General features: G+C 42.3%; 1 protein-coding gene and 1 long non-coding RNA gene across 2 annotated transcripts in view; one reads left to right on the top strand and one right to left on the bottom strand.

Moving 5' to 3' along the window:
* The first annotated feature begins 1,044 nt into the window (after window positions 1-1,044).
* Window positions 1,045-10,080, top strand: LOC113033440 (uncharacterized). Its single transcript, XR_003274027.1, has 3 exons — window positions 1,045-1,196; window positions 9,776-9,889; window positions 10,019-10,080. It is a non-coding gene; the product is annotated as an uncharacterized LOC113033440 (long non-coding RNA).
* hmcn2 (hemicentin 2) overlaps window positions 8,084-25,491 on the bottom strand; it is a 48,422-nt gene continuing 31,014 nt past the window's right edge. The window contains exons 51-81 of the mRNA XM_026187226.1: window positions 25,150-25,286; window positions 24,910-25,051; window positions 22,845-22,989; window positions 22,604-22,731; window positions 22,326-22,482; window positions 22,096-22,217; window positions 21,842-22,006; window positions 21,644-21,751; window positions 21,420-21,554; window positions 21,032-21,166; window positions 20,638-20,907; window positions 20,377-20,567; window positions 20,064-20,277; window positions 19,780-19,914; window positions 19,490-19,680; window positions 18,728-18,809; window positions 18,279-18,449; window positions 17,547-17,699; window positions 17,201-17,338; window positions 16,689-16,810; window positions 16,312-16,552; window positions 16,150-16,209; window positions 15,925-16,044; window positions 15,664-15,798; window positions 15,351-15,470; window positions 14,909-15,034; window positions 10,368-10,496; window positions 9,983-10,276; window positions 9,768-9,887; window positions 9,555-9,681; window positions 8,084-9,430 (exon numbers count right to left, since the gene is read on the bottom strand). Coding sequence (XP_026043011.1) covers window positions 9,052-9,430; window positions 9,555-9,681; window positions 9,768-9,887; window positions 9,983-10,276; window positions 10,368-10,496; window positions 14,909-15,034; window positions 15,351-15,470; window positions 15,664-15,798; window positions 15,925-16,044; window positions 16,150-16,209; window positions 16,312-16,552; window positions 16,689-16,810; window positions 17,201-17,338; window positions 17,547-17,699; window positions 18,279-18,449; window positions 18,728-18,809; window positions 19,490-19,680; window positions 19,780-19,914; window positions 20,064-20,277; window positions 20,377-20,567; window positions 20,638-20,907; window positions 21,032-21,166; window positions 21,420-21,554; window positions 21,644-21,751; window positions 21,842-22,006; window positions 22,096-22,217; window positions 22,326-22,482; window positions 22,604-22,731; window positions 22,845-22,989; window positions 24,910-25,051; window positions 25,150-25,286 — 4,892 coding nt within the window. The 3' untranslated portion in view covers window positions 8,084-9,051. The remainder of the gene's footprint in view (window positions 9,431-9,554; window positions 9,682-9,767; window positions 9,888-9,982; window positions 10,277-10,367; window positions 10,497-14,908; window positions 15,035-15,350; window positions 15,471-15,663; window positions 15,799-15,924; window positions 16,045-16,149; window positions 16,210-16,311; window positions 16,553-16,688; window positions 16,811-17,200; window positions 17,339-17,546; window positions 17,700-18,278; window positions 18,450-18,727; window positions 18,810-19,489; window positions 19,681-19,779; window positions 19,915-20,063; window positions 20,278-20,376; window positions 20,568-20,637; window positions 20,908-21,031; window positions 21,167-21,419; window positions 21,555-21,643; window positions 21,752-21,841; window positions 22,007-22,095; window positions 22,218-22,325; window positions 22,483-22,603; window positions 22,732-22,844; window positions 22,990-24,909; window positions 25,052-25,149; window positions 25,287-25,491) is intronic.

The raw sequence follows: 25,491 nt of genomic DNA on the forward strand, positions 1-25,491 counted from the left end.
TGGATTTCAAGAAGCACGAAATAGACGGTGCTGAGAGGAAAGCCGGAGAGAACACCGTGGCTGGTCCCATGGCACCGTCTGTGATGGATGGCTGTCAGCCCCTCCAGTGCCACCCCATTTCCTGGGGTCACACCACTGGAGGTCATGTCTCTCTGGAAGTCAGCCACCAGAACTCTCAGCCCCATGACGGGAAAAGCTCCGATACATCTTTGAAACTCATAAACTGTCGAATAGAGCCAAAGCAACAAAATGTAAATGTTGCACTAAATGGCTGCCAAGACAAACAGTGTCTTCGTGGTTTTTTCCAAGACTTCTTCTTGAAAATATACAACATTGACTGACTCTCAGATGTGGTATAGCGTGTCTTTATTGGAACCATATAAGGCCCATTCTTTTCTTATGAGGTAATTCTGTTTGCAGTTATATGGGGGGGTGTATCCAGTGATGTCACCCCGTAATTTACCCTATGCTCTCTTCACAGATTTGCTGATGGTCTATGTAGTGTCTGACTTCTCATCAGAGGCAGGAAATGACCAGTTATGGCTGCAACTGTTGCTGCATAAGAAGAGTCCTTAAAGACTTCATTAGTTCTTTTTAAAGCACAGCGACACATGTTCAGCTCTTACTTAACTAAATGATTTAAAAGAAGTTGGTACCGTCTAAAATATGAGAGTAGCTTTTTCAAATCATTATGCAACCGGTTGTTCAGAGTCATAACCACTTTTTCCCCATAGACGCTGAACGGAAGACTCTCGGCTTATCCTGAACCTCTTTGTTGCAAAGCTATTTATAATGCTGATATTTCCATTTCGTCCCGTTCCAGGCTGTAGATGAAATGAATGGAGCGTCGCACTCTGCCAGCTGCAGCTTGCTGGTGTTGATTGCACTGAATATGTGTAATAAAGTCAACTCTGAAATTGGAAAGCACCAAGTGTCTACAGACTGGGGACCAGATGTCAAAAACACCTAAAATGAACAGCGTGACCTTTTAAAAAGTCATTTCACAAGTGTGTGATTACGGGCGTGGAGCAGAGAGGCATCTGGTTGATAACGAGGGAGTTTTTCCTCCTCACTGTCTCCAAGCGCCTGCTCACAGAGGGTCGTCTGATTGATGGGGCTTCTTTCTCATATTGTAGCATCTTTGCCTTTATGATATAAAGGTCACCAAGGCAACTGTTGTTGTGATTTGGAGCAATGTAAGTAAAACCGAATTGAACTGACCTATGCTCATATTGGTAAAGTATCTTATATATTATAGCAATATGGAATGTAGTTTGTAAAATTAACAAAACGTATGTGTTATGTCTTACTCAGGGAGTAAATCTTGATTTGCAGTCACACGTCTAAGCAACTATATTTCTGTAACCAAAACACTAAAACTTGCAATGTAGCATGTGAGTTGTTGCAGGGCTTTGGCTGAGGGGGGGTTCATCTCAGCGTTACTGCCTCTGGTTTGGGGCTGTAAAGCACTTCTTTAGTATCAGTCCTACACAGCATGGGGTGTGTCTAAAAGTCATTGCTGGAGCAAAATTGACAATTACCTATCCTGTCAGGGCTGTAGATCTAAGCAGAGTGATTAGGTAACAACTGTGGGTCTGACCTCACTAATGGTGCAGACACAAAATATCCTGAGGGAGCAAAGAGTGCTTGTGCCGCCAACTATTTAAACTGGCGGGGGTTGCAAGTAAAATAAAAGTCTTTTTATCTGGAGCTTTAAACTAGATATCTACACACAGCAGAGACCTTTCTCTCTGCTCACTATCGAGGGGCATACCTGGCTATCTAAGTACTCGATTTATCATGACAAGAGTTCTGTTGTTAAAAAGTCTTATTGTTGCCTGCTGTTGCTGAATGTGGCATTAATGAGAGTAGTGCGGTTGAGCTGGAAGAGCTGAGCTGAAAGGCTGTAGAGAATAGCACAGAGGGCTCATAATTATCACTGGATTTCTCACAGTGAGTTACAGCAGTTACATCATTTATTACTATATTGATTATAGCAGCTTTATAAGTCTCAATGTCTTTGTGTAATTCTCTATAATTATGTAGTTATAGCGGTTACTGAATTATGCGCAATTAAAACAACAAAATTCAGTTCGTGCACGTTACTACTCTTAGTGGTGTGCTGCGTTGCTTTATTTTGCTTGGACCTCTTCGTGCAAGTGGTTATATAAGAGTTTTATTCAATTGAGCCTGGAAAGTCTTTTTTCTAAGAAGAAATGTGAATGTGAGGAAGAAGAAAATCTGGCGTCTGATGTCCTGCTATAATGCCAGGACTGATGTGAATGACATTAAATGTCGAATCGAACCCAAAACAGTAGCTTTGAGACTTTTGTGTAAGAGTGTGTATGTGGTGGTCTTTATTCCTATTTCCTTCTGTAGCAAAAAAATGTTTGATTTGGTACAACGCCCCCCACTCCCGCTCCCATCTGCAGTCCCGTGGAGTAATGGAAGGAAGCGGGGCTTGGCTGGCAGATTGGGTAGCAGGATGGATGGAACTACTGTGGTGAACTCTGTGGGGATGAAGTCAGTGTCTGGCTCGCATTAAATCTTTACCAGACACATTCAGTCAACCAACAGCTAGATTCCAGCCAACATGCTTAGAACACATGAAGGTGTTAGCCTAGATCAAGACAAGCTGATGTCTCTGTTGCATGTGTTGGAGGAGCGCTGCGGGTGGCTGGAAGAGTGTCCCAGTAATGATTTCACTGGCTATTCTACAGAGAGCCATGTGATGTCTTATACAGCGCTGTAAAAGGTAAAGACCAGTTCAAAACTTACTAATGTTCTTGGCAAGCTGTTCACTGACGTGTGCAGGAAATATTGTCAAGCTAGTTGAAAAGAATGATGTCAACGAATATGCCACACAGCATTTGTGTTTTATTGCCCCGGCGAGAGGAGAGATGGCTTTGAGGGCTTCGCTGGTGCAGATTTGTAATGCAGGTCGGTGTGAGCTTGTAGACATGTCTGACACGTCTGCCTGAGATATCAGCCTCTGATCATAGTTAGCCTTTTTTCCATGCAAAAAATAAACATATAAATAAATAAATAAACATTTTATCCTTTTTCACAACCGCCTTAGTGAGAGAAAGTTCACTTAGCACCACAAAAATTAAGCTAAAATGTGTGAGTGCACGTGCATTATAAATAACCTTTTAAATACAAAATTACCCAAATTATTATTTATGGACCATGTCTGCATTATTCCACACTTACCTATTTTCCTCTGGCTTACTTTCATAAAGATTTTCTTTTTTTATGTATGTATGTTCAACTGCTGCTATGGCAACAAGTAAATATTGCCATGTCATGCTTTTCATCTGTGCACAAGTGGTTTCCAGGAGGGCACAGGGTAATGTTATGGTTAATACTATACTGCGTATGTATGTTGATTATCACATTTATTGGCAGCACAGCTGTATGGAGCAAGAAACTTAAAATGTCATCTGGAAAATAGATTTCAATTTTATAAATTGGTCTCCACACTTGAGTGCTATGCTGACAAAGTATGTGCTAACAAAATGCATTAATGGCTCTCAAGCATGTTGCCAGCATCTTTATATTCACGCAGTTACTGCAGTGTGCAGCATGATTACATTTGCATTAGTTGGGCCTTTGGTGACCCTCATCCTCTGTTTCAACTTCATGCACTGATTCGGTGCCAGACAATCTGCTCTAAACTTCACATTTTAAGATGTCTAACAATAATGATGAATATGCAAGAAATACTCAGTGTTTGGCGAATTGGCTCAGACTACACTTTTGCTCATGGACATCCTCCATTACGCTTTTACCAGTAGTTCAGTCGCCACTTCATAGTATTACTCAGTCTCTCCACAGATGCTGGTGACCATATGAATGTTGGACATTAGTCATATTCCTTACTGGTTTGGATTCCAGTTGTGTCTGATGTTAAATAAAAGGGTGTCATTGAAAAAAAGCAAAAAAAAAAAAAAAAAACGTCTGGAAAACTTCTTGTACCAACTTTAATGGGTACAGGCTCTTTCAACACACACATGCTTTTCTTGCAAATTCTTGAGTTTTTCCTTCAATTACCAATGTTAAACAATCCAAAGTTACTTTAAAGGTATATTTAGCTGTTTTTGAGGTTATTGAAAAGAAAAAATAATATTGTGCAAGGATAAAATGTATAAATGTAGAATTTTGTGGACCCCCATCCCCCTTACTTTAGAGTTTCCGGTCACAATGGACCAGTCAGTTTTAACAGCTCTTAAATTAACACAACAAACATTTTTCACCAACAAATTCAGTTCAATAGGTCGTTCAGTGGGTCTTTTATTTATTTGGTCATTCACTGGGCCATTCAGGGGGTCAGAGGCCGAAAGGGGTGGGGGGTGGATTCCCATTCATTTCCTATGGCGGACACTTTTGACCGGGAACACCACATATATAACAAAGTTGATTAAAGCACTCAAAATTCAATGAAAGAGGTGCTCGTTACTTTTATATGTTCAAGTTCATAGTGTGGAGGATGTCATAAGGCCTTGAAGCAATCAGATGTAAAACACAATATTTATGAGTGTTTTAATTTGTAAATCAGTCAGATTTAATCCGAACACGACAGGAAGGTTTCAAGAATACACAGGAACAGATTTGTGGAAACCGAGATGTTGTCCCATCATCTTAAACACAGTGGCCGAGATGGACATGGCCGTTCCACCTAAGTGCGTATTGAGTTTGTGGCGAGGGAACGGCCACATACGCGTAACCTGAAAAAAAAAAAAAAAAAAAAACAAGAAAAGGAGATAACTCACAGGTAAGAAAACAGAATTCAGTTGACTGCAAGCTGTTATCTACTGCCATCTGGTGGTGAGATTTTACACGCTCTACCTTTAATTATGAATGTTAGACTATTCAAGGCTACATGAATTGCATTAAATTTAGGTTTGAATCGGGAACAGTAAAGCTGAAAATCATCTGAATACAAAATTTTGCAAGTCGTTAACTTTGCTGACAAAGCCAAACATTAAGCAAGTTCAACAATATGAGACATATACTGGTCAGCCTCTTCTGTTATTCCCTGATATCATTTGTAAAACTTTTCCGAGTCTCAGTCTGCTCACAAAAGAAGGACCAAGTTGAAAAGCTGAATCTGGCAAGTTTTTATTGAGCCAAGTTTTGGTCAGAAGAAAGCAACAATTCCTTATCTGCTTTCAGTCTTAGCCAGAGAAGCTCTAATTTATTGTCCATGAAGCTAAAGCTGGCTCAGTCAGTGTACCATAAAAAGTACTTTGAGTGTAATATTTGGAGGTAAAATGGTAACATATTATTGCCTTAACTCTTCTGTTGCCATTTCTGGACAGTTGAACTAGATATAAAAACACAGCATTGACACATTATCAGCTTATAAAAAAATGTATTATGAAACCAGTGCTTGCTCGCACACCCTACACATGGCGAGAAATGTGAAATATTAAAACCACTTGTCTAATATTGTGTAGCGCTCCCTCATCCCTACAAAACAGCTCTTTTACCACCGTTGCACTGATGAGGAACCTCCTGTGTCCTGTGGTGTCTGGAGCCATTCCTCCTTTGTTTTATAGCAAAGTTTGAAAAGGAGTTTATTTTTGTGGTACACATATAAGTAACATCCACAAGAAATCCAGAGAAACTGCCCAAGACGATCAATGCTCCTTATTTCTCACGTCAGTGGTTTTAATATCTGACATTCATCCTCCTATTAACTGCGTTTTTATTCCACTGACTTCTGAGAAAATCTCTTTATCAACTAAATATCCCAGTGTGTTCACCAGATGCTAACTTTCTCAGTGTACTGATGCTCAACAGGTAGTTTGAAATACATCTATCATTGGATTTTTTTGAATAAAACCAGCTGCCTGCATCTGGAAAAGAGAGCTTAAAGACTCAAAAGAAAAGCTCTGCAAGAGCTTGAGAGTTGAATAATAATTCTTTGTGAGTTCATCATGAGCTAAACCCTTCATATCACACACTGTCATTTTTGTTTAAAATATGGACTACTTCAGCACTTTTTTTTTTGGTCTTTTTAAATATTTTTCAGGATGTGAAAGTTTTCTGAGTGATTAAACAGCGGCTGATTTGTGCGTGAAGCAGAATCTAGGACAAAGTGAAATGTTTGACAAGAGTTTGACTCGAAGAATTCTTTTGTTTGCAGGTTTAATTTGTTAATTATGGTTATGCTCCGAGCTTCATTGCTTATACCTACTAATAGGCAGCAGTGTTGTGCTCATTAGCGAGTGGAGCACAGCAAGTCCCCATTTCTCCTGACATCCTGACTGTGTAAAGCAGTAGGGGAGATGGTACTGGTAGCCATCGCTCAGACGTAAGCATTCATTCCCACTAATACTTTGTGTTTTATAGAAAAGGGAAAACAGCCTTCAGTCTGCCTTACAGCGCTTTTTTTTTTACACGTGTTACAGGGAATTAGTGATACTTAATGAAGGATAAGCTTCCAAGTTTGTGTGCAGTCCTGCTGTTTTTCTCTGAAAGAAATGGGAGAAGGAAATGTAATTTTTTCTCATTTTAATGCTATTTTTAATTATTTGCTACCACTGCTCGTTCTATTTACACATATCTGTTAAAAAATTCCAGTGGTAGCACTGATTTAGTTATTGCCCATGCTTCAGAAATATTAAAGACGCAGCGCAGATGGTTTTAATTAGCCTGGCATGCACCATAGTCAAAAAGAATTAAGTTTAATGCGTGTTTGTTTAGAAACTCGAGCAGCATGGAACATAATGGGACAGTATTCACAGACCTGCATTTATTTTAAAAAGGAAACATTTTTACCTAATAGTAATGTTAGTATTGCTACATGACAGGTTTTGGCTTTAACAGAGTGCTCCAACATTATTTCAGCAGATCAATTCTCTTGTAAATGTTGCAACAAATACTAAATCTTCACAAACGCCATCAGCTTTGTATTCACTAGTTATTCCTAACATGCAGTCACGGCTAATGAGCACATCATAGAAAACAACCTGAGGCAACTGCACACACACACAGCACTGAAGCATCAACAAACACGCTTCCCCGGTACAGCGCAGGCCAGCTTTCCTTGACCTTCTCTATTACTCATTTCGGGGAAATGAACAGCAAAGAACTGGGTTCTGTATTCCAGATGAGCACATCATAGGTTTCAGGAGAAACCGTGTACGATGTGGGGGGGCTAATATAAACATCTCTCCTGTAAAGTTCGAGCTGCCCAGTGCGATTTGGGTTTTGTCAGTTATGACCAGCAGCTCAACATCTGAGATTAATGACGCTAAGAGAGCACCGTTACCCAGCAGCGAGGACTCTAGAGATCACCCGCGAGTGGATCTTTTTAAAAACGGGCTAAATCCTGCTCCATCTACAGAGCAGCTGAGGTATTACCTCAGGCAACGGCTATTTACTGGAGATTTCCTGTTTTCCAAAGTGAAGAATCTATGATTCATATGACTTCCTGGTTTTGATTAAAGCGCTAAAAGATTCTTGATTTAAAGCATATTTTTGTCCAGAGCAAATTTTATGTTGCAGATGGGGGGCAAATTAAAAAACAAAACAAAAAAAAGCAGGAAGTTTCTTGGTGTTGAGCTATCACGTGGTGTTAGAACAACTTTACTGTGTTGGCATTGACTCTACTGAAGGGATGGTTGAGATCTGGCCACTGTGAAGCTGATGATCTAAATCACGACCCATCATGGCCTGTAGATGGGGATGTTGTCATTCTGGAAGAGATCACTCTTATGAGTACAGAAGTATTGTTTTGCAACAATGTAATAATTGTGATTAATTTTGTATTGGTCGGACTCTAATGTGTTATCCCTGTGTATATCCTGTTAGATTTGACCCCTTTCTGATTGAAATATAAAACTGCTTTTTTTAGATGTAAAAAATCCAGGTTAAATAAAGGTCTGGACTGAGATCACCAAAAAGGAATAATGATATAACAAGATTAAGCTCAAACACTCAAAGTTCTTCTTGCCCCATTAAAGGGAGGATTTTCTTAGTATGGTCCCCAAAGTTAAAGTTTGTTTTTTGAGTTTTTCTTCTTCAACAGAAGATAATTAAAACTACGGTGGTACGGCAGTAAGATAGACAAAAACAAAATTGTGGTCCATTTTATTTCTGTGGATATTTGACATTCATTTACAGCAACAGGGACATACTGTACTTAAACTGCACTTTATGGTTTTCAGGTTATGTTCCTTTTCAGATTTGTACAACAGCGGCACATATTTGACTACTGAACACCATCGATAACTTTCAATACAGTGCTCTGTACAGTGGTGTGAAAGCAGGAGAGGCATGCTAGTTTGTAGCGCCACGCTGGAGAAAATGTAAGTGCAGTCCAACTGTGCTTCATTATTTGTTAATAACTATATTACCTTTGTAAAATCAGCACCAATCACATCGCTTGTAATGGTATCGCCAAAATACATTCAGAATAGCACCTTTACAATTTACGTGACAACAAAACGTAAGAAAAGAGTACAAAAATATTAAGATAGATGAAAGACTGTTGTTAGCTAGTTACAATGTGCCATTACAATGCCAGTAGATCCTTAATAAGTCAAACTCTCTGTGACAGGAAGTTTTATTAACCAGTGATGTGTTCAAATTCCTTAAATAAATTAAAATAATAGGGGTAACATTGTACAGTTTCGTAGCTGTGATAGTAGCTTAGCAGCAGGCTTGTATTTCCATGCTGCAAACATGTTTTTATATGAAAAGGAATTTTTCCCAGTAATAGAAATGCAACACTTTAAACTAACATACAAAATGTTTGATAGAAGAACATAAAAAAAAAGTTCCTGATACATTCTGAATTTTCAGATGTGAATTAGATGGTCTCTGCATTTTTTAACCACAAAGAGGGTGCAGGGTAATGAAATGAACTTCAGATGTCTTCCGAACAGGATGTTCTGCTCTGTGATCAAAAGATCCCACAGAAGCCAAGATTTGGAACAGGACTTTTCCTGCTATGATTCAGTCGCAAGTCAAGATACACAATAATTATCCACTTGCTAACATCCTGGGGGGGCAGAGTCATGTGGAAAGCAGCATGGACGATCAGTAGGGGTAGGGTGAGATGGAAATGTAGATGATAAAGATGCTCTGGTAGGTAATGCGGCCTTGCAGCGATATAGTGGTGGCCTGCACTTTGAGCCTCACTAGTCCAGGTCTGTCCAGAACCTGCAGGGTGTAGATGATCCCTCTGCCGGCCTCATCTCTGATACCGAACACCTGCCCCAGCCCGCCTGCCTCCGGTTCTTGCTCAAGTATTGTAAAGGATGTGCGCTCCTGCAGGATGCCAGACTCTGAGAAAGCTGACAGTCGTACCACGTTGTGATTGGCTGGAATGCCGGAGGGAAGAGTGAGCAGCTTGTACTGCAGGAGCAGAGGAGAGCCTCCGATGGCGCAATCCAGCAAGCAAGGCCTGTAACAGGTCCTTTAAAAGTCGTCCGGAAAAAAAAAAAATTATTAATTCATATAATGAACATAATTTTGCATTTGTGTGGTATCTACAACTTAATTAATAACCCTGTATAACACTTATTAATGTTGCAAATTACCCGGGTCTTCTTCCACTCTGGTAGGATGCAGGGCAGGGTGTATCCAGACACTGGTATCCTCCTCGGGTGTTAAAACACATCTGGTTGCGTCCACACTGGATGCCTTGTTCTACACACTCATCAATGTCTAAGAGAAAGAGAGGGGATAAGTATATAGCTGTAATAATTTGAGGGGAAGGTGGAAGTTTTAAAACAGTTTAAGGAGACATTTACCTTTACAGCTTCGGCCGTTGGGTAGCAGCTGGTATCCAGGGGGACACAGGCACTGGAAACTACCAATCGTATTTCGGCATTCATGTTGGCACGGTTTCTTGAGGAGGCACTCGTCCACATCTGTAAGTGGAAAACAACAGAACATTGTTTGGGCTTATATTGTAAGAATCCTTTGTTATTTTACATCTTTTGGAGTCTTTTTGATTTCAACTTACCAACACACTTGCCGTCTCTGTTGGTGTACCCGACAGGACAGCTCTGCCTGGTGATGCGAGATACTCCATGGGAACGGGAGAGGATTGGCCTGCCGAGGGATGACACCAGCTGTGGGACGAGTCTCGCCCTGACTCTGGTTCCGTTTGTGAAGGTGTGCCCTCTCTCAAGCCCTGCGCAGGAGCGCCCATCGCCGAGTAGCACTGTCCCAGGGGGGCACAGACACCTGAAGCTGCCCGGCACATTGCGGCACTGATAGGCGCAGGGATTTGGCGTTTGCAGACACTCATCGATGTCTGGAAATGAAAAACAAAAGTTAAGTAGTGATTTGTGCTTCCGTTGGGTGTGATGTTTAGGGTTTTTTTGTTAAACAAACGTAATAATTACCCAAACATGGAAGCCCAACTCCCTGAGATCGATAGCCTCTGGGACACACGCATCCATAACCTCCGACTGTGTTTCGACAGATCTGAGTGTAGCGACACATGTGACTTCCATCCTGGCATTCGTCAATATCTGAAAAATGTCCAGATCAAAAAAGGATGATTTTCACACAGTCATATCCAGTGTTGGGTAAGTTACTTTAAAATAGTAACTTAGTTACATTACTAGTTACTTCTCTCAAAAGTAACTCAGTTACTTCAAGTTACTCGTTACTTTCAAAGTAACTAGTTACCAGGGAAAGTAACTTTGGTTTTACTCAGACTTCTCTTGTTAATGTGTTGCTTCCATAACTTTGCCAGTCTTCTAGCTTGCTTACTTGCCACAGTGCACTGTGCCACCTACCAATAGAAAGGAAAAGATAATGTGCACATTTCCACGAGAGAAATCCCACGCCTGGACCGTCATTGACTGCTGCCATGATTCTAGCCTACGTCACAGCGTCATGTGCGTCTTTTACATCCAACACAAAAACTGCAGTCGTGGTGATTGTACTCAGAACTCGGAAATTCTGCCTTCTGAATAGGAAGATGTAGGTAACACCAGACTGCAGATGAGCTGCATACAGAGCTGGACTGGGACAGAAAATTGGCCCGGGCGTTTTGACTAGAGACCGCCCACCATTATAGGAAAAATCATAAAGCCTTTGAATGAAAATAAACACTGTTGTGACAGTGATGTTCACTGTTCTGATGGTATATATGCATCAGTCTATCAATCGTTTGTTGTAAGATTCAGATAATTATTTAATAAAAGCTAGACATTTTAAATGAGAATAAGAAAGAAAAGTATTTCTTTGTGCCCCCCTCTCCCTGTTAATGCCCTACATGCCCCCCTGGCAACACTTTGCTAGACCCGCCCCTGCACAGTTACCAGCTGTCAGCTACATAAAAAAGGATCCTGGTGTTATTTGTCTCTCAGAAACAGTTCATAACTTCAACTCATTCATGTCACCTAAAAGGTAAACCTGTTTCTCCATCACAGCTCTGATGGTTCAGTAAGGACATCTCCTGGTTTCATCTTCATGTTTCCCTCTCACCACATCTCCAAACCGACATCATGACCAGCAGCTGTTACAGCTGTGGCTCCAGCAAACATCAGCTGATACTAGAAATTAATATTAAATAAATTCTAACAACAGCTGATCAAGCTTAAACGTGCTGCTGTTGTTTAGCGCGACATCCGTTGGTTTCCTCTTTCTGGCGCAAAGTGGGCGATAAATAAACAAGAGAGAAAAGCCGATCAGCTGATCATTGATCAGTTTTCATGACTGAAGTAGAAACGGGAGAGGGAAGGGAGAGAATGAAAGAAGAAGAGGCAGCTGTGCAGCGTAAACAAAGAATAACTCCAGCTTTGTGCCTTTTTCATTGTAGCTGAATTACGGGACAAACTGTTCCTTTTCACCTCAATAAGAAACGCGTAATATTTTCTCTGAATACCAGACGGGACGGTTGGCAACTCTAATAACTTATGAACAAAATAAAGTTCAACATCATTAACTTCACAGCACCACCCAGCTGTATAGAAACTCCGTCATGCTAGCTAGCACGCAGTACGGAAAAAGTCAGAATAACGAAAATAAACTCCACCTAAACTTGGTTCATATCTGACCCAGATAGACTGCAGGTCAGAACTTCTTACCTGAAGTTCAGTTCACACTTGGACCTGCGGCCGCCTCGGGCCTCTCCTCCTCCTGCCTCCCCTTTCCTTCATCCACCTGCTGGCCTCCACCACTTGCTAATGTTACTGAATCTGTGGAAGCTCCGCGATGCCACCACACGAAGTAACGAGTAACGAGCCCATCTAAATCCCAGTAACGACTAACGCGTTCCTGATTTTGGCACAATAACTAGTTACCGTGCTCGTTACCACAATAATAACGTAGTTACTGTAACGCGTTACTTAATAACGCGTTAGTCCCAACACTGGTCATATCCAGCTATACCTTAACGATAGATTAAGGTTAATGGTTATATTGACAAAACCGATAACTTTAGTTTGCTTTTCCTCACTTTGGCTAAATAAAGGTTGATTTAAGCCTGGATTATGCATCTTGTTCTTGTTGTATTTTTCCTGAAATTATCATTTTCTCTTTATTAAGAAAAAAAAAGACCCCTTTACACACGCCTGTGTTTAGTGATTGCTCCTACACTGCAAACACTGCCTCTTTTACGTGAGTGCACTTGGCTAGATTGGGACGACCTGAGCTAATATGTGTGTTAATGCTGACTGCGATTGCTGACATGAAGCCAGTTAAAGAGAAGATATCCTGAGTACCTTAAAGCTGCCGTGCAGCAGTGTCTACCATAAACTTTGCTGCATCTTGTTACAGAAGTTTTCTTTTCGCAGCAGTGGATTTACAGTTCATAAAATCTTTTGCTCTCTATTTGGCCTCTTTTGACCAGTGATCAGTGGTTCTTTTGGCTTTCAAAAGGATTACAGGGGGTTTCATTTCCACTTATTAGGAAAACCATTTTAGCAAATTCACGATACAGTGTTGAAGGGTTGGAGGTAGAAGCCAAATCTGAGTCTTTCAAGGCATGAATGAGTTCATGCTGTCAGTCAATAAATTAAGCAGTGATTAATGAACAGGAACTGTTAAATGAAGCAATAAAGGCGTGTGCTGCTGAACTTGGGGAGCCGCTACAACGAGTCTTCAACCTCAGTCTGCGACTGGGGAGAGTGCCCGCCCTATGGAAGACATCCTGCATCGTCCCGGTCCCCAAAAAGAACCGGCCCAATGAGCTGAATGACTTCCGACCGGTGGCACTGACGTCACATCTTATGAAGACTCTAGAGCGGCTCTTCCTCAACCTCCTCCGACCACAGGTACAACATGCCCAGGACCCACTACAGTTTGCATACAAGGCGGGTGTCGGAGTGGAGGATGCCATCCTGTACCTCCTACACAGAGCCCACTCACACCTGGATGGGGGAAAAGGCACGGTCAGGATCCTGTTTCTTGACTTTTCCAGTGCCTTTAATACCATCCGGCCCTGTATGCTTCAGGAAAAACTGAACAGGATGGAGGTGGACCCCTGCCTGGTGGCTTGGATCTCCGACTACCTCACCGACAGACCACAGTACGTCAGGCTGAAGGACATCACGTCTGACACAGTGGTCAGCAGCACAGGAGCACCACAGGGAACTGTGCTGTCCCCTCTTCTCTTCACCCTGTACACCTCTGACTTCGGCTACAACTCTGAATTATGCCACATTCAGAAGTTTGCAGACGACACAGCCATCATGGGGTGTATCTGGGATAATCAGGAAGAGGAGTACAGAAGTCTGGTGAGGAACTTTGTCGCATGGAGTCACACAAACCACCTGCAACTCAACACCTCAAAGACTAAGGAACTGGTTGTGGACTTCGGGAGGTCCAGAGCAGGTCCACTGCCGGTTCAGATAGAGGGGGAGGAGGTGGAGGTGGTCAACAAGTACAAGTACCTCGGGCTGTGGGTGGACAATAAACTGGACTGGTCATGCAACACAGAGCACCTGTATAAAAAAGCCCAAAGCCAACTGTACTTCCTCAGGAGGCTGAGGTCTTTTAACATCTGCAGGAAGCTCCTGAGGATGTTTTACCAGTCGGTGGTTGCTGGAGTACTTTACTATGCTGTGGTGTGCTGGGGGAGCAGCACAGCAAAGAAGGACTCATCCAGGCTGGAGAAACTGATCAGGAAGGCTAGCTCTGTGGTCGGCATGAAGCTGGACACTCTGGTGACAGTGGCAGAGAAAAGGACATTAAAGAAACTGATGGACATTATGGACAATGCCAGGCATCCTCTGCACACGGCCATTAACAACCAGAAGAGTCTGTTCAGTGACAGGTTGGTTCTCCCAAAGACAAGAACTAACAGACTTAAAAACTCCTTTGTCCCACACGCCATCAGACTGTTTAACTCCTCTCTGGAGGGGAGAGGGAGGGGAAACAGGAGGACAAAGGAGGGGGGAACAACTAAGCTGTAGTGCCTCTTCACCTCACTGTGCAATACCTTTTGTGCAATACTTTTGTAAATAGTCAACAGTGCAATAGACTCAATACTTGAAATGTGCAATTCACTTGTATTTTTATTTTTTATTCCTATTTATTCTATTTATCCCCTTCGTATATATTTTATTTATATTGTCTCTGTATTTATATATATGTGTGTGTGTGTGTGTGTGTGTGTGTGTGTGTGTGTGTGTGTGTGTGTGTGTGTGTGTGTGTGTGTGTGTGTGTGTGTGTGTGTGTGTATATATATATAATATTCTGTAACTATGTAACTTCTGTCGGTGCTGTGCTTTTTTGGAAATCGAATTTCCCAGAGGAACCCACCCGAGGGATTAATAAAGTTCTATCTATCTATCTATCTATCTATCTATCCATCTATCTATCTATCTATCTATCTATCTATCTATCTATCTATCTATCTATCTATCTATCTATCTATCTATCTATCTATCTATCTATGTCTAAATAAATAAAGTGGATAAAAGCAGCTTACCCACGCAGGCCCCATTCTCTGCTTTGGTCATTCCAGCTGGGCAGCTGTCGAAACACTGGTATCCTCCTTCTGTGTTACGGCACTGCTGGTGAGCCGGGCATACGTTCCTCGTGCATTCATTGATGTCTGCAAAAGTTAAACCGTCACATCGGAGCTGTTAGTAAATATTCTGCAGGGCCCGCATTACTGTGGATGCTGTATCAATGGAAAATACATCCAAGGGGAATAAACAGGCTTTTCAACATTATAAGTATAAGAAGCAGCGTTACAACAAAGAACACAAACTGAACACAAACTTCCTTATATTTTGTGCTAAGTTTGTATATAAAAAAATGCAGTTGGGTGTAGTCTTATCTTTTGAAATCTTCTGTAGCATAACTTAATAAGAATTCAAACAAGTTAAGGCAGGCAGGTAGTTTTTGTTCTTTTTATCTCAACTGACCAATGCAGTGACGTCCTGACAGCTGGTATCCAGGGTGGCAAACACAGCGGTAGGAACCCAGAGTATTGAGGCACTGGTGCTGGCACGGGGAGACAGCGGACTCTTGGCACTCATCTACATCTAAAAGACCAATTCGACACATACAGCAGGGCTTTATCGCTGATTAACACTTAAGTGATTGGCAAGAAATGAGATTTTTATTATTGTTGCAGGTGCAAATATAATAAAATATTACACGAACAGGAAAATAATGAGACGTTTATGCCTCCATATGAAATGCTGGACATTTTAACAGTGATTAACAGCTGCTTGCCTTCACAGCTGGTTCCTGTGATGCTGGCCTTAAATCCTGGTCCACACTTGGCCTGGCAGCGATACGTTCCCACTGTGTTGACACACTGCTGGTTGTAGTGGCACATGTGTGAGCCTTGGGAACATTCATCGATATCTGCATGAGGGAAACAGTTAGTGAGATCATTTTAGATTTACTTAAGTAGGACATTATCTCTGTGCACTGTGTATTGTAATATTGGATATTGCAAAAAAATCACCCAGCAGGTTTTCTTTGTCTTACCTTGGCATACATTGGTGTCTGCAGAAATGGTGAAGCCAGATGGACAGGTACAGGAAAAGCCTCCCATAATGTTGTTACACGAATGAGAGCAGGGAGACTGGAGCGCACACTCATCTTCATCTAATAAGAATGCATTTGATGATAATAATAAAATAGAACAGTCACAAATGTTCAAATAAATGGTGTTAAAAATGATTGAGGTATTAAAAAATAAGCACAGCATACCAGCACAGTAGGAGGTGGTGTCAAGAGTGAAACCTTTAGGGCATGCGTCTTCATAACCATCTGCAAACACAGAGTACATGCAATGTTAGGCTTTCCAACAGATCCTGGATTTCATGTAAAATCGAGTTTAAATTGCTGGAATTTTTTAATATTTTTGCAGACCTGGTACGTGTAGGCTGGCAGTAACATGGAAGTCCAAAGTGAGCGTAAACATGTTGTAGGCACTATTCATCCCAGAAACCTTGAGCAGTTGAAGCACAGGACCCTGGCGCTCTTCCTGGCCCTCGTAAATAATTGTGTGATTACAACGCAGCACCATGGGGCTTCCTCCTCTCTGGTGGGTTTGCGTTGACCACGAGTACAGCTGCCCTTGGCCCGTCTGCACATATGACTCATCGAACTCCTACGGGGCAGGAGTGAAATCGGGTCACACAAACTAAAGAGGATCGGAGGTGTGAAACTAAAGTGTCATGTCTTTAAGTCAGGATTTGATCTGAATGATCTTTAAATACACATTGCGATGAAAGCTGTGAACACACCTGAAGGCTCATGTGAGATGATGATAATGAAGGAGGAACAAATCCGTTAATTACTATGTCAATTAGCAAAACACCCTCCGAATCCAGACCTCTGGCAACATGAGTCAAACGTAGGATTTCCCCTGTTAGAAGAGATTAAAAAACCAAAAAACATAACACTGTAAATCCACTTAAAACCACAAGGGAGCGTGCTGTAACTGCTTAGAAGCACAAGCCTCCATGTTCAATGTATGTGACTGCTAGTAAGTGCTGCCATCTACTGACTGTTTTACAAAAGAGCGCATAATGGACATGAAAAACTCAACATTTGTTGTTGTTCCTGTAAAATCACACCACAGTTTAGAAGAAACTAAACAGAAATAAAAAGAGTTGAACAAAACTTATCTTAAGCCGAGTACTTTCATCGATTAAATATGCAGTGCATGACCTTAAATAAATGAATCAAAAGCTTTAAATATTAACTGGCATATGCACGGAAAACAAAGCAAAAATGTGTAGTAGGCAAAGCTCACCAGTCTCGAACTCCAGCTGAGACTCCTGTCTGAACTGGCCCTGAGTGAAAGCGTAGCCATTTCTGGCTGCTCCATTCTGCAGCACGGTGGTCCAATAGATGGGTGCAAACACAGACACCAGCACCCGCAGCAAGGGACCTACAACAAGACAGCATTAGCTCTGTGCCTCTGCTGCTCTGCTACACATCAACATGTGATTTGAACAAGATTGGGAATGCATCCCCAAGAATTCAACTCTTTCTAGTAAAATTCAGCGTGACCACTGTTTAATGAAGTGGTAACTGTTAGGTATGAGGCTGAGGTCAACAGCAACCAATGGTACACAATGGTACATGCCATCACTCACCCACAGTGGGAGGAATATTGTCAAGGCGTGCCTGCACAGTGCTGCTCCCCTCGTCATCATTGTCTGTAATGTTGGCCTCCAGGTAGGACACACCAAACTCTCTGTCATTGACCATTCCTATCAGGCTGCCTCTAGTCCTGCGTGGAACCTCACCTGGCAGCACCAAAATACGTTTAAATAAGCTACATTAACTGAAATTCATTAATATCAGGTTGTCCTAAACGCTCCCTGAAAGTGTTTAAAGTTACTGACATGGACTGGAAAGAAAGAGCATACTTCTGTGTTAGACACCACTCCTCATTTAATTATTACTTATTATTAATCTCTGGCTTTCTTCCATATTGCGTCTCTTGTCCTGTCTTCCTCCCTTCACCCCCAACTGGTCACAACAGATGACTGCCCCTCCTTGAGCCTGGTTGTGCCGGAGGTTTCTTCCTGTTAAAAGGGAGTTTTTCCTTCCCACTGTCACCAAGCGCTTGGTTTTCTCTGTATTATTTTTAGTTCTTATGGTACTGAGCTAACTTGAGGGGACTGCTGTTGTGATTTGGCAGTGTATATATAAAATTGAATTGAAGGGTTGAATAATGAAATATTTTGTAGTTATTGGCAACGGCCAAGATTGCAAATACTGAGATAATATATTTTAATTTTCAAATTTCCTCATGCATTACACAGACATATTTTTTTGGAGGCATCAAAATGAATCGAAATGAATAACAAAGCCACTGGTACCTGGACACAAGCCGACCTGACATTTTCTAGAGTCGATACTGGGGCCGCTGCATGATCGGCCTCCATTAGCTGGTTCTGGGTTGTTGCATAGTCTGATTCGCTCTTGGAAGCCTTGGCCACAGATGCTACTGCATGGTCCCCACTCCTGCCAGCTAGAGTAGCCTCCATTGACTAAGAGAGGAAGAGAAGAAAAGAATTTTCAACAGTGGGTCCTCAGGAAGTTCATTTGCACAGGTTATGTTGTGCAAACTTGCTGTTGTGCAAAGGAAAGGAGCACTTGCAACACATGAAAGCAACAGACATGAATAAGTGAACACGGGGGGAAACTAACATTTTAAAGTCGTTCTTAAAAGTGGATTGGAGGCAGTTTGGGAAGTACATTATGGTACAAACTTGTTTGAATTTTTTATTTCATAACCCGTTAAATAAATCATATAGACAGAACTCACTCTGAACCTTGAGCGTAATGGTCCTCTCAGCTGTTCCAGCCTCACTTTCAGCCACACACTGATACTCCCCTTCATCTGCAGCCTGTAGATCAACCAGGTTTAGCTGATTATCGAATTATCTAAGGAACAGTTATCCTTTAATAGGACTACAAACCTTCCAGACAAACATATCTCTGAATTGGGTACAGTTTTACAGTTTAGGGAAATTACCATACAAGCAAACAAAATCTGACATTTTCAATGGGGCAGTTGACTTTATTCCATTGAATTGTTTGTCATAATTAATATTACAGGGACAGAGAGAGGAAATTTCATAATAAGAGCACTCTGCTGGAAGGACAGTCATCTGTCTGTGAGAAAGTCTCAGCTGCAGGCTGTGCAATTACAGCAGCAGTTAGAGACCATAATAAGGTTAGAGGCTACGGAAAGAGGGGCAGAGTCTGGGAACATACAGCATTCTGTTTGTTTCTTCCCTCTGAGCCTAATGCTGTTAGCCTCTCCGGCTGAACTGAATCTGATTTAGATGGGAGCAGGACACTACAGGACAGTCACACGCTGTTCCTCTACCCAAGGGTATTGTAGATGAAGCTCAGATGGGATGAATAAAGCGCCGCTGTTCTACTCAGATGGAGCCTTCTTGCGCAAACTACATCGGAAAATGTTTCATGCCAGAGTGAGCTAGGCTTGACAGAACTTGTTTAGAAGCAGGATTACTGCTCAAAAGAACAGAAATAGGAGGAGAAAAGAAAATGTTATATTTACAGTGGTGCTGTAAATGACCAGAGATCCGTTGTGGAGGGTTTGCATTCGGAGGAAGCGAGGTAGCGGTTTTCCATTTCTGAGCCAGCGGAGGACAGGGCTGGGGTCTCCGTGGACGGGACAGTCAAGCACAGCAGAGCCACCCTGAATGACTGTCTGAGACGTGTGGGCTTCACCCTTCAACACCGGAGGCTCTGGAAACACATAGCATGTGTATTTTCAGATAGAATGTGTCATAATGTAAATATCTATAGAAAGTTCAGTGAGCGGGAATCCTCGAGGATAAATCTCACCTCTGATACGGACGAACGAGAGCGCTCTAATGGAACCCACGCTGTTTGCTGCTATGCACACGTAGGTCCCAGCATCACTCCGAGTCACATTCTCAATGATGATGGAGCTTCTGCCTGCCTCATCTACAGTGGCACCTGCAACAGTTTTGCAGTTTTACACCACAGTTTTATTTTAAATTAGGCTTCTTTTTTTTTAAACTGAATGCATTACACATAATAACAAATACAGTAATCTGTGTGGCAATTATGAGCTGTGTAACTGAAGAAAAAAAGGAAAACACTACCTGCATAGGGACTGTTGTTGACAGTCCAGGAGATAGTAGGAGAAGGCGTTCCCTGAGCATGGCACGATAAGGCAAGAGTCTGCCCTTTGTTTAGCATTGCATCGCCTGGCAGCTCCTTGAATGCAGGCCTCATATTGATGGTCAGTCGGATGTCTTGCCTCGCAGAGCCTGCTGCATTGGTGGCTACGCATGTAAACACACCAGCGTCTCCTGACTGTTGAAGGAAAGAAGCAGCAGCTGAGTGTTGCACATGGAACTACAGTGAGATGCAGTTCATAATAAAGTGCAGAGAAAGCATGACATAGAGGCTAACCTCAGCCCTCTCTATGATCAGCTCTCCTGACCGTAAGACGGTGAATTTGCCAGGGAGGTTGGGCACCACGCTGCCGTCCTTCTCCCATGACACTTTAGGCTCTGGTGAACCCTGAGCAGCGCAGGGCAGCAGAGCCTGAAATCCTTGGATAACTGACAGTTGCGTCTGTGTAGGAGCAATCACGGGTGGGACTGAAAAGAGACACCACTATTAACACAAACATGTTACGACACAGCGCAGCTTGTAAAGTGCTTCACTCACCTTGAATGAGCAGCCTCATATCATGGCTGGCTCTGCCGGCGGGGTTTTTAGCAGTACACGTGTAAAGACCCGCGTCGCTGCGCTGGGTAGAAATAATTGCCAGAGTTCCATTGGAGAAGACGCGCACATGAGCGCCATCAAGCACAGGCCTCCTCTCTTTGTGCCAGGTGACTTCAGGCAGAGGCTGCCCATCAGCTATGCACTCCAGGCTGACTGGCTGGCCTAGCACAGCCATGTACTCGACATGAGGCACGCTCAACACTGGTGGAACTGCGGAAACATAAGATGAGCAGATATTTATTTGCAAATTTCCTAAAATGTATGTAATGTTTCATAAGATTATGAAACATTACATAATGTTATTCCCATGGTGAGATAAAAAAATCGGCATTACCTTGAAGGACTAATTTTGTCCGGCCCACAGCTACACCAGCTTCATTCTTTGCCAGGCACTGATAGGTCCCTGCATCACCAAGCGTCACACGGGAAAACTTCAGAGCTCCGTTCGGGAGCACAGCCAGCCTGTGACCTAGACACACAGTCACATGAAAATTACTGGTCCACATGAGACAGGTCAAATTAAAGCCCACAGCATGATGACATTGCTGTCTTATCTGTAAAACGTTAAAACAAAACAAAGAAAAGATTCTTGTTGGAGTATGACTTAGTTGCTGTTAAATGTGTTGGATTCTAATATATGAAAACTGTGCATAATTACAGCAATGTTCATCTGTCTGTCTCTTCATAAATAAGGATTTGGCTCATATTTTTTGTACCGTTACCTGTTGCTATGGGAACTCCCTCTCTTTGCCAGGTGATGGATGGTCTGGGGAAGCCCTGAACCTCACAGGGGAGAAGAGTCCCGTGATTCAGCACTACTTGTACCTCTTCTGCCATTGGTCTGATCTCTGGCAGCTCTGTGTGTGGAAGACAGAACACAGTGTCATATGGTTTCATACATTTTAACATAAACATAATAAGATAACATATGTCCTTGGAGGCCTACCATGCACTGAGAGAGAGATGTGTTTGTGAGCCACTCCAGCTGGGTTTCTGGCTGAGCATGTATATTTGCCAATATGACTGGGCAAAGCAGCAGTTATCTCCAACTCTCCTGCATTAAAGTGAGTACAAAGAACATGTGTTTACAGAGGACCGTGATGTATGAAAATGTAAGGAAACAGCAACTGGTGTGCTGCTTTACCAGTGGGAAGGATGCGGTAGCTTCCTCCTCTGGAGCTCAGTTTGGCTCCACCCTTCGTCCAGGTGACAGTGGGCATTGGGCGTCCTTGTATGTGACAAGGCAACACGACAGGAGACATTTTCACAGCTTTAACTGCCGTAACATCATCTTCAATAGATGGAGGGACTACGGGAGAGAACAGCAAATTTGTGGGCTGAATTATCTGAAACAGCATTCTACAGCCGGCTGATTTTCACAACACTTTAAATCAATACCTTGCAGGATGACCTCGATGACTCTGCGCTCCTCTCCAACATCATTGACTGCAGTGCACTCAAAATAACCTTCATCCTCATTGGCTGGGGACAAAAGAACCAGAGACCCTGAGGACAGTAACCTGAACAGATAAGCAGAACTGCATCAGCTTTGAAGTTTTTATAGCTGTACGAGTTGTACTGCATACCAATTGTGTATTTGAAGCGTACAGGCATAGCTTTGTCTATACCTGTATGCACCAGGCTGCTGGCTGATATCCAGGGGAGTGCCATTCCTCTTCCAGGATACTTTAGGAGAAGGTATACCTGCAGCCTCACAGCTAAGCAGGGCTCTGATACCAGTGGTTACTGTCACGTTGAATGGACCCGGACTGATTGAGGGACCCACTAAAAGGACACAGAAGACCTTCAGCTAAGCTGTTATAACAATAAAAAATTGTGCTAAAAACTGAATCTGCTGGCATCCCCAAAATCTTCATAAGCTAAGTACTGCTTATACTGTCTTTACCAAACACACGAAGATCCACTCCTCGGTGATCTGAGCCAGCCTGGTTGGACGCGGTGCAGTAGTAGCGACCAGCGTTATTCAGCTGAGCTGCATGTACGCGCAACGAGCCCTCGGATAATATGGTGTATCTGAAATGCACGAAAGATGAATGAGTTGGGGATACACCGCGTCTGTGTTCGACAGATACAGTCGAGTGTGACGTATACAATTACAGACACCTGTGAGAAATCTCAGGACGTACTTATTGTTATCTTGACGCACGGGGAAGCCGTCTTTCCTCCACATGACCACAGGTGAGGAGTCGCCTTTGACTTCACAGGGTAAAACTGCATCCTGGCCAATATGTACAGTCACCACTGAGCTGCTCTCCTTTATTACAGGTGGTACTGGAAGTAAAGAGACAGAATCTTGTTGTGTTTAGCATATAAAACTCTTTTTTTCTCCCCAGACATGAATGTTGAACGACACACCAAACACTTATTTCCCTTAAAACCACCCTAAACGCACAAACAGTGGTTTCCCTTGAAACTTGCTTGAGTAGGTGGCTCTTTTTAAGCCTCTCTTCAAATGATGATGTTACATGTTACCACATGTTACTTCTAATTCTTTACTCAGCCTCCTAAATAAACTTCTTGAACTTTGCTCCAGCTACCCACCTACAGTCAACCTTTAATGGCAGCATTAAAAGTTGAAATACGACAGGGGAATTTCTCTTTCATCTCTATTAGTCCTCACACATATAAATATTTAGGAATCTGGATCACATGCAAGTACAAAGTTACTTACCACCTTTCTAAATTAATACAACACAGAGATTTGATTGGTTTCTCACAAAGTGATTGCACATGTCGCCCAAACTTTGTGCAAACAGTTGCAGTCTGTTGCAGACAGGTTGCCAACAGTCTGACTGAGTCTTTGTTAATGAGCAAAACTCAAGGGGACTCAACTCAACGGACTGCCAGTTGGTTGTATTTTAGTTTTATTCCTATACAGCAGGAATGCTGCTGAGGTCAAATATGTCATCTTTATCCCAGAGTTATCCCAGTTGATGTATTATCAGCTATAATAGTAAATATAACAGTATAGTAGAATAAAATAGAATAATAGTAGACTAACTCCATCTTATAGAAACATTTATGGCAGGTTTCAGTAGCAGTGTTGGTATATTTGACAACCTCATTATCCAGCAGGAAAAATGACTTGAGATAACTTTATCTTATTGGATAAAAAGTGTAACTTTGATAACATGATTAGCAGATGAAAAAGGGGATAAATCACAATATATGTGCAATATTCAGCACTCAGCACATCACACTAGTATTGCATTGTGAAGAACTGTGATAATATCATACTGTGGGGTGTCTGATCATTTCCACCTCGAACAATTAATTAGGCTTCTGTTCTATTGTACTGCAGAGCCTCAGCTACAACTAGCTACTCTTTGCATGTATCTATGACCTTCTTATGTAAGTTCAAAATAAGTCATGACAATGTATTAAAGTGACAGCTCTTTTAGCTCTTTTAAACATTTGTTTGTTTTTTCTAACAGGCATTTCAGAAACTAGTGGCTCCGTGGTGTAGTGGTTAACACATTTGCCTTACATGTAGGTCCCCGGTTTGACACCAGGAGGCGACAGAAACCCAGCCTCAGGGGCTCACGAGGTATCGTACTTGCATTTGTCTTATTCCAAGACTGGATCAATTAGAGCAGGGGTCCCCAATCCCAGTCCACAAGGGCCGTTGTCCCTGCAGGTTTTAGATCTCACCCTGGGTCAACACACCTGAATCACATGATTAGTTCAATACCAGGCCTCTGAAGAACTTCAAGACATGTTGAGAAGGTAATGTATCCATTTAAATCAGCTGTGATGGATCAAGGACACATCTAAAACCTGCAAGGACACCAGCCCTCGTGGACTGGGATTGGGGACCCCTGAATTAGAGGGTTACACCACAAAGGTCATCCACTGTTTGGGGGTTTTTTCATCTGTGGCAAGTCAAAGCATCCAGATGTATTCACTGTGGCAACCCCTTGATAAATAGCAGCTCAGTGTGCCATTCATTCATAGCTCACTAACACTTTTACTGCAAAACATTTTTAGAAGCAGCTCCATTGTCTGCAGTGTTTGGCATGACTCCAAAGAATGGAGTATACTTTGGTCTTTCACTCTCTCCTTGATAACTTGGACTGGTTACTAACTGCAGTAACTGGCAACTTGCTGAGTTAAATATTTGGTTGTCATGTGTTTATGTCTACGGTTCAAAAGTTCAACAGTTTAAAAACAAGATATGACAAGTATGCTTACAGAGAATTTCCACAGTGAAGAAGAGACTGCTGCTTCCAGCTATGTTGGTAACCACACAGCTATACTGGCCGCTATCCTCAGACCTGACTTCCTGTATCTCCAGGTACTGACCCCCTGCAAGCTGCTGGATACGACCACCCAGCTGATACAACAGAAGGAAAGGAAAGATAGAATACGCAAGTCAAAGAGGAGATCAATACTTTTAATAGTGGATGACTTATTTGAGTTCACATTCTGCACCTGCAGTTTGGTTTCACCCTTGTACCACTCTATGTGTGGAGGAGGGTCGCTGTCAGCCAGGCACTCCAGAGTGAGGTGACCGTTAACCGGCACTGTCAATGTCCTCACATCACCGGAGCCAAGGAGCGTTGGTGGTACTGCAACACAACCACTGACCATTAAGATTTATGTGATCCACAATAACAGCAACAAAAGGAAAGTAAAAGAAAAAAAAGTGCTGTGAGCCTGAAGTGCTCCTTCAGGAAGAGCTTGGTAAAGTTATGAGGCCGTGTGGAACAGATGAAGTCAGAATGTAGATCGGGGACAGGTATAAAAAGCATGTGTTTTCACTTAAAAAAAGAC

The sequence above is a fragment of the Astatotilapia calliptera genome, chromosome 12 (genome assembly GCF_900246225.1).
Source record: "Astatotilapia calliptera chromosome 12, fAstCal1.2, whole genome shotgun sequence".
Taxonomy (NCBI): Eukaryota; Metazoa; Chordata; class Actinopteri; order Cichliformes; family Cichlidae; genus Astatotilapia; species Astatotilapia calliptera.